We start from the raw sequence: 11,130 nt of genomic DNA, 5'->3' as shown, positions 1-11,130 counted from the left end.
GATTTTGGAATAAAAATTTGCACTGCTTGAAATAAATATAAAAATTTAGGCAAAATAATAATCTTGATAGCATTGATCCGACCGATCAATGACAGAGACATTGGGGACCATTTACTCAACAAAAGTTTAATTTGATCAATTAAAGGTAAAAAATTAGCCTTGAATAAATCTTCATGCTTTTTCGTAATTTTAACTCCTAAATATGTAAAAGAGTAAGTAACCAATTTAAATGGTAAACATCCATAAATAGGAACCTGCATATTTAGGGGAAATAGTTCGCTCCAATTAAGGTTCAATTTATAACCAGAAAAATTGCTAAACTGAGCCAGCAAAGATAAAATAACGGGAATAGATTTCCCAGGATTAGAGAGATATGATACCAAATCATCTGCATACAATGATAACTTATGTATTTTATTTCCACGGGTAATACCAAAAATGGTAGGTGAGTCTCGGATAGCAATTGCTGAAGGTTCAAGGGCAGTATCCAATAATAATGGACTAAGAGGGCCTAGTACCCTGAGATAAATGAACACAGGAAGATCTTTGATTGTTAGTACAAACCGAAGCTACAGGGGTATGATATATTAATTTCATCCACGATATAACTATCAGACTAAAATTAAATTTCTCAAACACACTAAATAAATATGGCCATTCAACTCTGTCAAAACCTTTCACAGCATCTGATGAAATAATACATTCTGGAGTGCTAAGTGAAGGAGTATAAACAATATTCATTAACCTCCTAATATTAAAAGATGAATAACGATTTTTATTACATCCAGTTTGGTCCACAGAGATAATTTGAGGTAGTACCTTTTCTAACCAAGTTGCTAATATTGTAGAAAAAAATTTTGAATATACCTTCAAGAGATATCGGTCTGTATGATTCACAATCAGTAGGATCTTTATTCTTTTTAAGAATTAAAGAAATAGAAGCTCCATAAAACGATTGTGGGAAATTATCTAATCTGATTGCTTCTTTAAATATTCTAGACAACTATGAAAAAATAATAGAAGAAAAAGAAATTTTAAATTCCACTGTGAAACCATCTGGACCAGGTTCTTTGCCAGAATTCATTGAAGAAATAACAACTGTTATTTCATCATCTGTAACAGGAGTTTCTAACGTTGAACATTCTTCGGGTGATCATTTTGGAAAATTTACTTTCCTTAAAAAGTCATACATGGTGTTAGGATCATGAGGAAAATCAAGAGTGGTATAAAGAGGTATGAAATTCTTGAAAAGTTTTGTTTATTTCGTCATGATCAACTGTTGAAGTGTCATTATGTTTGCAGATCTTGATAATTTGACGTTTAACCTAAGTACTTTTCAACTGATAAGCTAACAATTTCCCGATTTGTCACTATGAATATAAAACTCTCTTCTAGCTTTCATTACTTGATTTTCAATCGAGGATGTTAATAATAAACTGTGTTCCATTTGAAATTCGACTCTCTGTTTATAAAGCTCCTTACTAGGAGCAATAGAATATATCTTATCAATTTCTTTAATTTTTCTTTAACTCCTTAGAACACCTGGAGAATAAAGATGCATGCGTAAGGCTCCTTTTCATTGACTGCAGCTCTGCCTTTAATACCATCATTCCAAATAAATGGATTCCTTAGCTCCGGAAGCAGGGCCTTAGCACTCAGATCTGCAGCTGGATCTTCAACTTCCTCGAAGACAGGACCCAGGCTGTAAAAATAGGGGACAAGCTCTCCTCTACAATCATTCTGAGCACTGGTGTCCCACAAGGCTGTGTACACAGCCCCCTGCTGTACTCACTGTACACCCATGATTGTGTAGCCAAGTTTCCATCAAACTGAATATATAGGTTTGCTGATGACACAACAATTGTAGGCCTTATCTCAGGTAATGATGAGTTTGAGTAGAGAGAAAATTAAGAACATAGTGGCATGGTGCAAAGACAATAACCTATCCCTCAACGTCAGCAAGACAAAGGAATTGGTTGTTGACTTCAGAAGGAGTAGCGGACCGCAGGACCCAAATTACATTGGTGGTGTGCAAGTGGAACAGGTCAAAAGCTTTAAGTTCCTCCAAGCAGGAGGTCCAACCAAGCAGAGTGCACTGCCAAGGCCCACCAGCGCCTTTACTTCCTGAGAAAACTAAAGAAATTTGGCCTGTCCCCTAAAACCCTCGCTAATTTTTATACATGCACCGTAGAAAGCATTCTTCTAGGGTGCATCACAACCTGGTATGGAAGTTGTCCTGTCCAAGACCTGAAGAAGCTGCAGAAGATCCTGAACATGGCGCAGCACATCACATAAACCAATCTTCCGTCCTTGGACTGACTTTACACCGCACGCTATCGGAGCAGCGCTGCCAGGATAATCAATGACACGACACACCCAGCCAACACACTTTTCGTCCCCCTTCCATCCGGGAGAAGGCTCAAGGGCTTGAAGACTCATGTGGCCAGATTTAGGAACAGCGTCTTTCCAGCTGTGATAAGACTGCTGAATGAATCCTGATCCGGATCTGGGCTGTACCCTCCAAATATCCGGACCTGCCTCTCGGTTTTTTTTGCACTACCTTACTTTCCATTTTTCTATTTTCTATTTAAGATTTATAATTTAAATCTTTAATATTTTTAATATATACTATCGTTTTTTAATCCAGGGAGCAGGAAGCACAGAATCAAATATTGCTGTGATGATTGTACATTCTAGTATCAATTGTTTGGCCACAATAAAGTATAAAGTATTTTGTCAACCAACAAAAGTGTTTCATTCTTAATATGTTTCTTCAAACCAACAGAATAAGAAATAACCTGTCCGCGGATATAAGCTTTAAAAGTGTCCCATACTGTCCCGTTGGAGATTTCTTCCACAATATTAGTTGAAAAGAAGAAAGCAATCTGATCCTTCATAAACTTAACAAAGTTCAGGTCTCGAAGCAAATTAGAATTAAATCGCCATTGCCTAATAGTAGAAGTATCCATTATCTTGACAGAAAGTTTCATTGGAGCATGATCAGAAATGGTGATAATGTCATAATTGCAGTTAATTACAAATGGAATTAAACGAGTCAATAAAAAAGTAGTCAATTCAAGAATAAGAATGATAAACATGTGAGAAGAATGAAGACTCTTTATCCTTAGGGTGTAGAAATCTCCAAATTTCTGAAATTCCAGAGTCAATCATAAAAGAGTTAATAAGAGTAGCCGACTTATTCGGTAAAGCCTGACTAGATATGGATCTATCCATCAGGGGATTTAAACAGCAATTAAAATCACCCCCCATTATCAACATATACTCGTTTAAATTAGGAAAAGAAGTGAATAAGTGCTTAAAAATTCGGGATCATCCGCATTTGAAGCATAAACATTAACCATAGCAACTTTTTTATTAAAAAGTAACCCAGTAATTAACAAACATCTACCACTAAGATCTGAAATAATGTCTTGATGTGTAAATGTAATTGAGGAATCTATAAAAATTTAACCTCCTTTCACTTTGGCTTGGGAGTTCGAGTGGCACTGTTAGGCCTTCAAAAATCTAAAGAAATGTTGATTATCCTCTTTCCTCACATAAGTTACTTGTGCAAAAATAATGTGAGTATTCAGTCTTTGGAATACTTTAAAAATCTTTTTCCGTTTTATTGGATCGTTTAAACCATTTGTATTCCAAGAGAGAAAATTAATAAGCTGAGCCATAATTTAATGTTAACCCTTTGGTATATAAAGAGTTAACCATAATGTAAACTCATGAAATCAGAAGAGGAATAAATATTCAGAGCGGAACCGGAAATCACGACACTGCAGACATCTTTGTAGTACCGAATCAGCCCAACAGAAAAAATTAATAAAGGAAAGACTCCCCCCACCCCCCACCCTGAAATCCCAAAACTAAGCCAGAGAAGGCTAGAGAAGATATGTTAAAAAGAAACCTCGCCTAAATCCAAAACAAAAATTAAACAGTACTGTAATAATCTACATATTGTGATTTCTAAAATGAACAAAAAAAAGGTAAGCGCTGATGCATATTATTAATTAATTACAAACATAAATAATTGAAAATGGCACTTCAAAAAAAGAAAGGAATTATGGGAAGAAGAAACCTGAGACGATGATTAAGTCAAAAAGAACAAAAGATATTATGAGAAAAGGGAAACAGATGCCATCTTAATTATACGAAGCCAAAAACAAAGAAAATGTTCCTCCATACAGTACAAATTTACCAACAATTTGTTGATGACAATGTCAGAAAAAAATTAAAAATTAATAAATTAATGAAAAGTAAAATCATCCGTAGGAAAAATGAACTTTAATTGAGATGTGAAAAATACCTACACTACTAACCAAAGACGAAAGTCTAGAACTTATAAAAGATCTTCTTCATATGATGATTAAAGGCTTAAAAAAAAGCACCTAAAAAGAGAGCCGATGCTGCGAAAACTAGACATTAATTAAAGCAAGGTATCCGTAGCAGTTGAATAGTGCTTATCCAAAAAACTTCGAGCCGCACTTGTGCAATGGAAGACACGACGTGATCCGTCCGAAGGAGAAATTCTTAAACATGCAGGATACAATAGGGCTGGTTTGTGATTTTTTTGGTAGCATTCGGACATCAGAGGTTTAAAAGCCAGCCACGCCTTCATCAATTTGGGACTGTAGTCTTCCACTAAACGGAACTGATATTGCTGAAATTTAATCATACCTTGGCGACGGGCAATTCGAGTAAGATGTTCTTTAATGCTAACATAATGGAACCGGAGGATCAATGGCCTCGGATTAAATTCGGAGGATGGTTTTGGACGCAATGTACGATGAGCACGGTCGAGCAATGGAGGATCATCGGGAAATACAGAACTAAATGCATCCTTTAAAAGTTGAGAGAAGAATTTTGAAGGTTCTCCTTTCTCGACATCCTCGGGGAGACCAATTATACGTAAGTTCTGTCTTCTAGATTGGTTTCCAAGATCAATAATCTTGGATTTAAAATGTTCCAGTTGTTTAGTCGTCGAAGAAAATTTCTGTTCCAAATTTTCGATTTTCAAATCTCTCTTCTGAGATTCAATGTCTAATTCAGTAATTTTACTTTGATGTTGCTTAACTTCACAATCAAGCGATTTCAGAGAGTCCGTGATTGATTTTAAGACTTCTTTAAAACATTGACGTTGTTGTTCAAATTTTTCAGTTAAACTTTGACGTTGTTCTTCAAATTTTTCATTTCAAAGATTCAACAGAATATCATAAGTTAGTTCCATTTGCTTCGGTTCACCTTTTTTACCCCCTGTTCCCGTCGAAATCCTTCCCATTTTTAGGTTCACGCACTTTAGATCTTGCACTTATTTCTTTGCTCATTTCTTCAGATTTCAGGAAAAATCAGTAGTATAGAATAAATCTTCTAGTGTAGGTAAAAATAAATTAAGTAAAGGAGATCATAAGTTAAAAAAAAAGTAACGGTAATGGAGCAAAGCCAAAGACAACCTCACTACATGAGCATCTCCTGGACAAATCGAGAGAGACAGGTTCTTCATTAGCCAGGGCATCAAAGGGTATGGGGTGAAGGCAGGGTAGTGGGGATGACTGGAGGAATTGGATCAGCCCATGATCAAATGGCAGAGCAGACTCGAAAGGCCAAATGGCCTACTTCTGCTCCTATATCTTATAGTCTTAATTGAGATGTCTGAGTGAACCCTTTCCCACATTCAGAACAGGTGAGTGGCATCCTCCAGTGTGAATTCGCTGATGGATTTTAAAGTCAGATGACTGAGTGAATTCCTTCCAACAATTTGAGCAAGTGAACAATTTCTCCCTAGTGTGAATTTGGTAGTGCCTCACAAGTTTGGATGACTGAGTGAATCCATTTCCACATTCATAGCAGCTGAACGGTTTCTCCCCAGTGTGAACTCGCTCATGTCCAATCAGTTGAGATTGCCAACTGAATCCCTTCCCATATTCAGAGCAGCTGAATGGTTTCTCCGCAGTGTGAACTCGCTGATGTAGCTTCAGTCAAAATGGTTGAATGAAGCCCTTCCCACATTCAGAGCATATGAATGGCCTCTCCCCAATGTGAAATTTCTCATGTACCTGCAGTTGAGGTGACCGAGCGAATCCCTTACCACATTCAGAGCAGATGAACAGCTTCTCCTCAGTGTGAACTCGCTGATGTGCCTTCATTTCAGCTGACTGGGTGAATCCCTTTCCACATTCCGAGCATGTGCATGGCTTCTGCCTAGTGTGAATTCGCTGGTGTCCCTGTAGTGTGGATGAGTGTGAGAATCCCATTCCACAGTCTGAGCAGATGAATGGCCTCTCCCTAGTGTGAACTCGCTGGTGTGTCTGTAGGTGAGATGACTGAGTGAATCCCTTCCCACATTCAGAGCAAGTGAACGGCTTCTCCCCAGTGTGGACTCGGTGATGCTCCTTCAGATGATGTGACTGGATGAATCCTTTCCCACATTCAGAGCATGTGAATGGCTTCTCCCCAGTGTGAATTTGCTGGTGTCTCTGTAGGTGGGACGACCGAGTGAATCCCTTCCCACAGTCTGAGCAGGTGAATGGCCTCTCCCCAGTGTGAACTCGCTGATGTAACTTCAGATCAGATGACTGGGTGAATCCTTTACCACATTCTGAGCATGTGAATGGCTTCTCCCCAGTGTGAACTCGCTGGTGTCTCTGTAGGTTGTACGAGTCAGTGAATCCCTTCCCACAGTCTGAGCAGGTGAATGGCCTCTCTCCAGTGTGAACTCGCTGATGTAACTTCAGATGAGATGACCGAGCAAATAGCTTCCCACATTCAGAACAAGTGAACGGCCTCTCCCCAGTGTGGACTCGCTGATGCTCCTTCAGTTGAGATGAATGGGTGAATCCCTTCCCACATTGAGAGCACGTGAATGGCTTTTCCACAGTACGAACTCGCTGGTGACTCTGTAGGTGGGACGACTGAGTGAATCCCTTCCCACAGTCTGAGCAGGTGCATGGCCTCTCCCCAGTGTGAACTAACTGATGTTGCAGCAGGTGATTTGACAGAATGAATCCTTTCCCACAGTCTGAGCAGGTGAACGGCATCTTCTCAGTGTGAACTCACTGGTGTTCATTCAGTTCAGATGATTGAGTGAACCCTTTCCCACATTCAGAGCAGGTGAATGGCTTCTCCCCGTGTGAACGCTGGTGTCACTGTGGTGTGGTTGAGTGCGCGAACACCTTTCCACCGTCTGAGCAGGTCAATGTCCTCTCACTGGTGAATTTTCTGATGTACCTTTAGCATCGATAACAGAATGGCTTCCTGCTTGCAGAACAGGTGGAGCATCTCACTATGGTGTGAACTTGCTGATGTAGCTTCAGACTGGATGACTGAGTGGTTCCCCTCCCTCACACAGTGCGGGTGAATGGCCTCTCCCCACGGTGAACTCACTGGTGTGTCTGTGGGTAGCCTGTGAGTGAATCCCTTCCCACACTGAGAGATGGAGAATGATATCTCACTACGATCAATTGTCTGGCAATTCAGAAAGTCAGACGTTTGAATCCTTTGTACAATCAATGCAGTTGAAGAACTGATCTCCAGTGAACAAATGCTGGTGTTCTCAGCTCCCGGTTCCAGTGAGTTTCACAGAGTTAAAACAGAAAACTTCATTTCAGAGACAGAATAAATTACCAGCTGGAATGAGATACTTCTTCATCTCCAAGGATCGACAACAGATGTGTTGCAAAGAAAATATTTGGTCACTCCTTAAATATCCAGACAGAGTCAGCAAAACCGATGTGTTATGGTTGTGATTCCCGTACACAAGTATCCTGCCATTTCAAACCTGTAAAAATATTGGAAAAGACATCAATGGGTGAAGGACAATATTTCAGGAGAGATTTTAGTCTGTGGTAAGAACATAAGAACAAAAGAAGTAGGAGCAGGAGTCGGCCATCCGGCCCATCGAGCCTGCTCCACCATTGAATAAGATCATGGCTGATCTGGCGGTGGACTCGTCTCCACCGACCTGCCTTTTTCCCATAACCCTTAATTCCCCAAATATGTCAAATTCTATTGGGCAGAGAAATCCAGAGATTCACGATCCTATGGGAAAAGCAGTTCGTCCTCATCTCCATCCCAATTTACCCCGAACCTTGAGGCATTGTCCTCCAGTTCTAGTCTCATCTACCAGTGGAAACAATTTTCCTGCCCCGATCTTATCTGTTCCTTTCAAAATTGTAAATGTTTTTATATGATCTCTTCTGAATATGAGCTCTGGTATCACAATTTTACCTATTTCAACTCAAGTTGGGGGAACTCAACTTGAAATATACCCCAGGCCACTGTGGGAAGTGTGGGATGAAATTGCTGAGCCTCTGGCGATGATCTTCCCAGATCAAAAGGGAGAGGAAAAGTACCACAGGATTAGAAGAGATTGTTCCCTTTTCAAGAAAGGGAGTAGAGACAAGCCAAGAAATTACAGACCAGTGGTTTTTACTTCAGTGGAGCGCAAGTTGTTGGAGAAACTCCTGAGAGGCAGTATTTGTGATCATTTGGAGAAGCATAATCTGATGTGGGATAGTCAGCATTGCTCTGTCTAGGGCGGATTGTGCCTTACGAACCTGATTGAATTCTTTGAGGATGTCAAAAAACACACTGATGAAGGTAGAGTATTGGATGTAGTGTACATGGTTTTCATTAAGACTTTTGATAAGATTCATCGAGTGAGGCTCATTCAGAAAGTAATGAGGCAAGCATCCAAGTAGACCTTGCTTTGTGGATATACAACTGGCTTGCCCACAGAAGCCAAAAGGTGGTTGTAGATGGTTTGTAAACTGCCTGGAGGACGGTGACCACTGGTGTTCTGCAGGGATGTGTTCTGAGACTCCTTCTCTCTGTGACTTTTATAAATGATCTTGATGAGGAAGTAGAAGGGGGGGGGTTTAGTAAGTTTGCTGATGACACAAAAGTTGAGGGTGTTGTGAATAGTCTGGACAGTTGTGCAGAGGCTACAGCAGGCCATCGATAGAATGCAGAACTGGCAGAAGGGGACAAGTGTGCCGTAGTTTATTTTGGTACATCAAATATGAAGACAGAATACAATATTGTGTTAGGACTCATGGCAGTGTGCAGGATGAGGGAGATCTTGGGGGTCCATGTCAATTTTACACTCAAAGCTGCAGCGCTGATTGACGTTGTTGTGAATAAAGCCTTCATCAACCATGGAACTGAGTTCAAGAGTGGTGAGGTATTGTTACAGCTATATAAAACCTTATTTATACCCCACTTAGAGTATTGCATTCAGTGATCTCATTACAGGAAGGATGTGGATACCATAGAAAGAGTGCAGAGGAGATTTAAAAGGATGTTGCATGGATAAGAGAACCTGCCTTACGAAAATAGGTTGAGGGAAATTTGGAGCGACGGAAGATGAGAGGTGACCTGATAGATGTGTATAAGATGATGAAAGGTATTGATCGTGTGGATAGCCAGAGGCTTTTTCCAAGGGCTGAACTGGCAAACACGAGGGGCATAGTTTTAAGGGGCTTGGAAGTAGGGTCAAAGGGGATGTCAGAGGTAGGTTTTTCACTCAGAGTAGCAGGTGCATGGAATGCACTGACAGCGATGATGGCAGAGTCAGATACCAGAGTGATTTTGACAGACTATTAGATATGTACATGGAGCTCAGAAAAACAGAGTACAATGTGGTTGGGAAATCCGAGGCAGTTTCCAGAATAGGTTACATGGATGGCACAACACTGTGGGCCGAAGGGCCTGTAATATATTGTAGATTTCAATGTTTCTATATGCACTCATTTTCTAACAAGGCACGGATCAGACATTCTGACTGACCATCAAAATATTCTCTGACTGTATTCCTGTCTGTATGAGAATGGGCTATTTCTGACTTCAATCAACCTATGACTTGGCTCAATTTGTCTCTGTCCTTTGGTATTATTTCAAGTTCTGGTCATGTTCCACAACATTACAAAGAGCACTTGTTTCTACATGTATGATCTGGAGATTACTCAGATATCTCCCACCAGCTGATTGACAGTTATGAACCCATTGATGGCAATGCCAATGAATATAAAGTGGAGGGCAGTGGTTATTGTCATTGGAGTGCGACACTTTTGTGATGTGAAAGCCACAAGTCACTTGTCATCGAGGCAAAGGTGTTTCATATCATTATTTACCCAGAGAGAACTGAACCTGACGGAAGGTTTTATTTCCATACAGTACTAATTGACATTTTCACTGACTGGAAGGTAAACTCTTCAACCGAGATTAACCGGGAACTATATTCTTGTTTCGAGTTCATAATCCTCGGATTTACATAGCCGGAGCTCGCAGTGTTTGGGAGATACATCCGCTCTCACTTCCTTCGACCATATGGGACAACGCCGGTACTATCGCTCATGGCTGCCTCTTTACCCAGAAGCCCTCGCGCAGAGAAAGCTCCCTGTTCGGCATCGAAAGATCCAGGAATACGCATGCGCCGCAAAAATGCCGCCGGCGGCGCCAGGGCCTATGATACGAGAGCTCCTTTGGGCCCGGGTACGGATCGTGGGGCTGAGAGAGAGGGTAAGGGCCAGGACTGTCGTGGGGTGCAGCACCAGTGTGACTGGAAATCACAGTAATTGTCCTTCGGTCGCGTTTCAGACGCCGGTGATGAAATACCCGCCCGGAGCAGCTCTTACCTGCATCGATCGTTGGTAGCCGCTCGTCTACTCTGCGCATGCGCGATATTCGGGATTGGTCGCGTCGACTACGCATGCGTGTTGGTTTGAACTGCCGAAAATGATCCAAAGCAACGCGCAGAAAATGCTGGAGAAACTCGGGGGGGCGGACAGCAACTATGGAGAGGAGTGAACAGGCGGCGTTTCACACCGAGACCCTTCTTCAGGACTGGAAAGGAAGGGAGGGAGTCAGAATGTGGGGGGAGATGAGGTGATCGGTGAAAACGGGAGACTGGGAGGAGTAAAGTCAAGAGCAGTGAATTTGCTGGAGAATAATAAGAAGAAGAAGAATAAATACCTTATTGATTCCGAGTGGGAAATGCTTTCGTTACAGCAGCAATATTTAAAATCACACTTAGCAGTGGGCAGACTTTACTAAAAATAAAGTAGAGATAATAATATACACAATAATACTGTACCAATGTGCAATAATAATGTATGAAACAGTATT

The 11,130-nt window shown here is 40.9% G+C and overlaps 1 protein-coding gene across 1 annotated transcript; it reads right to left on the bottom strand.

Annotated features, from left to right (window-relative positions):
- Window positions 1–1,149: 1,149 nt before the first annotated feature.
- Window positions 1,150–10,677, bottom strand: LOC134345900 (zinc finger protein 239-like). The gene is made up of 2 exons (XM_063047245.1): window positions 10,641–10,677; window positions 1,150–7,783 (listed from the first exon to the last, which is right to left on the bottom strand). The coding sequence occupies exon 2, from the start codon at window positions 7,041–7,043 to the stop codon at window positions 5,985–5,987; it is 1,059 nt and encodes a 352-aa protein (XP_062903315.1). The 5' UTR covers window positions 7,044–7,783; window positions 10,641–10,677; the 3' UTR covers window positions 1,150–5,984.
- Window positions 10,678–11,130: the final 453 nt, after the last annotated feature.

This window comes from Mobula hypostoma, chromosome 4, assembly GCF_963921235.1.
Source record: "Mobula hypostoma chromosome 4, sMobHyp1.1, whole genome shotgun sequence".
NCBI classification, from domain to species: domain Eukaryota; kingdom Metazoa; phylum Chordata; class Chondrichthyes; order Myliobatiformes; family Myliobatidae; genus Mobula; species Mobula hypostoma.
Note: the sequence above shows the minus strand (reverse complement) of the source record. Positions and strands in the feature narration are given on the sequence as shown.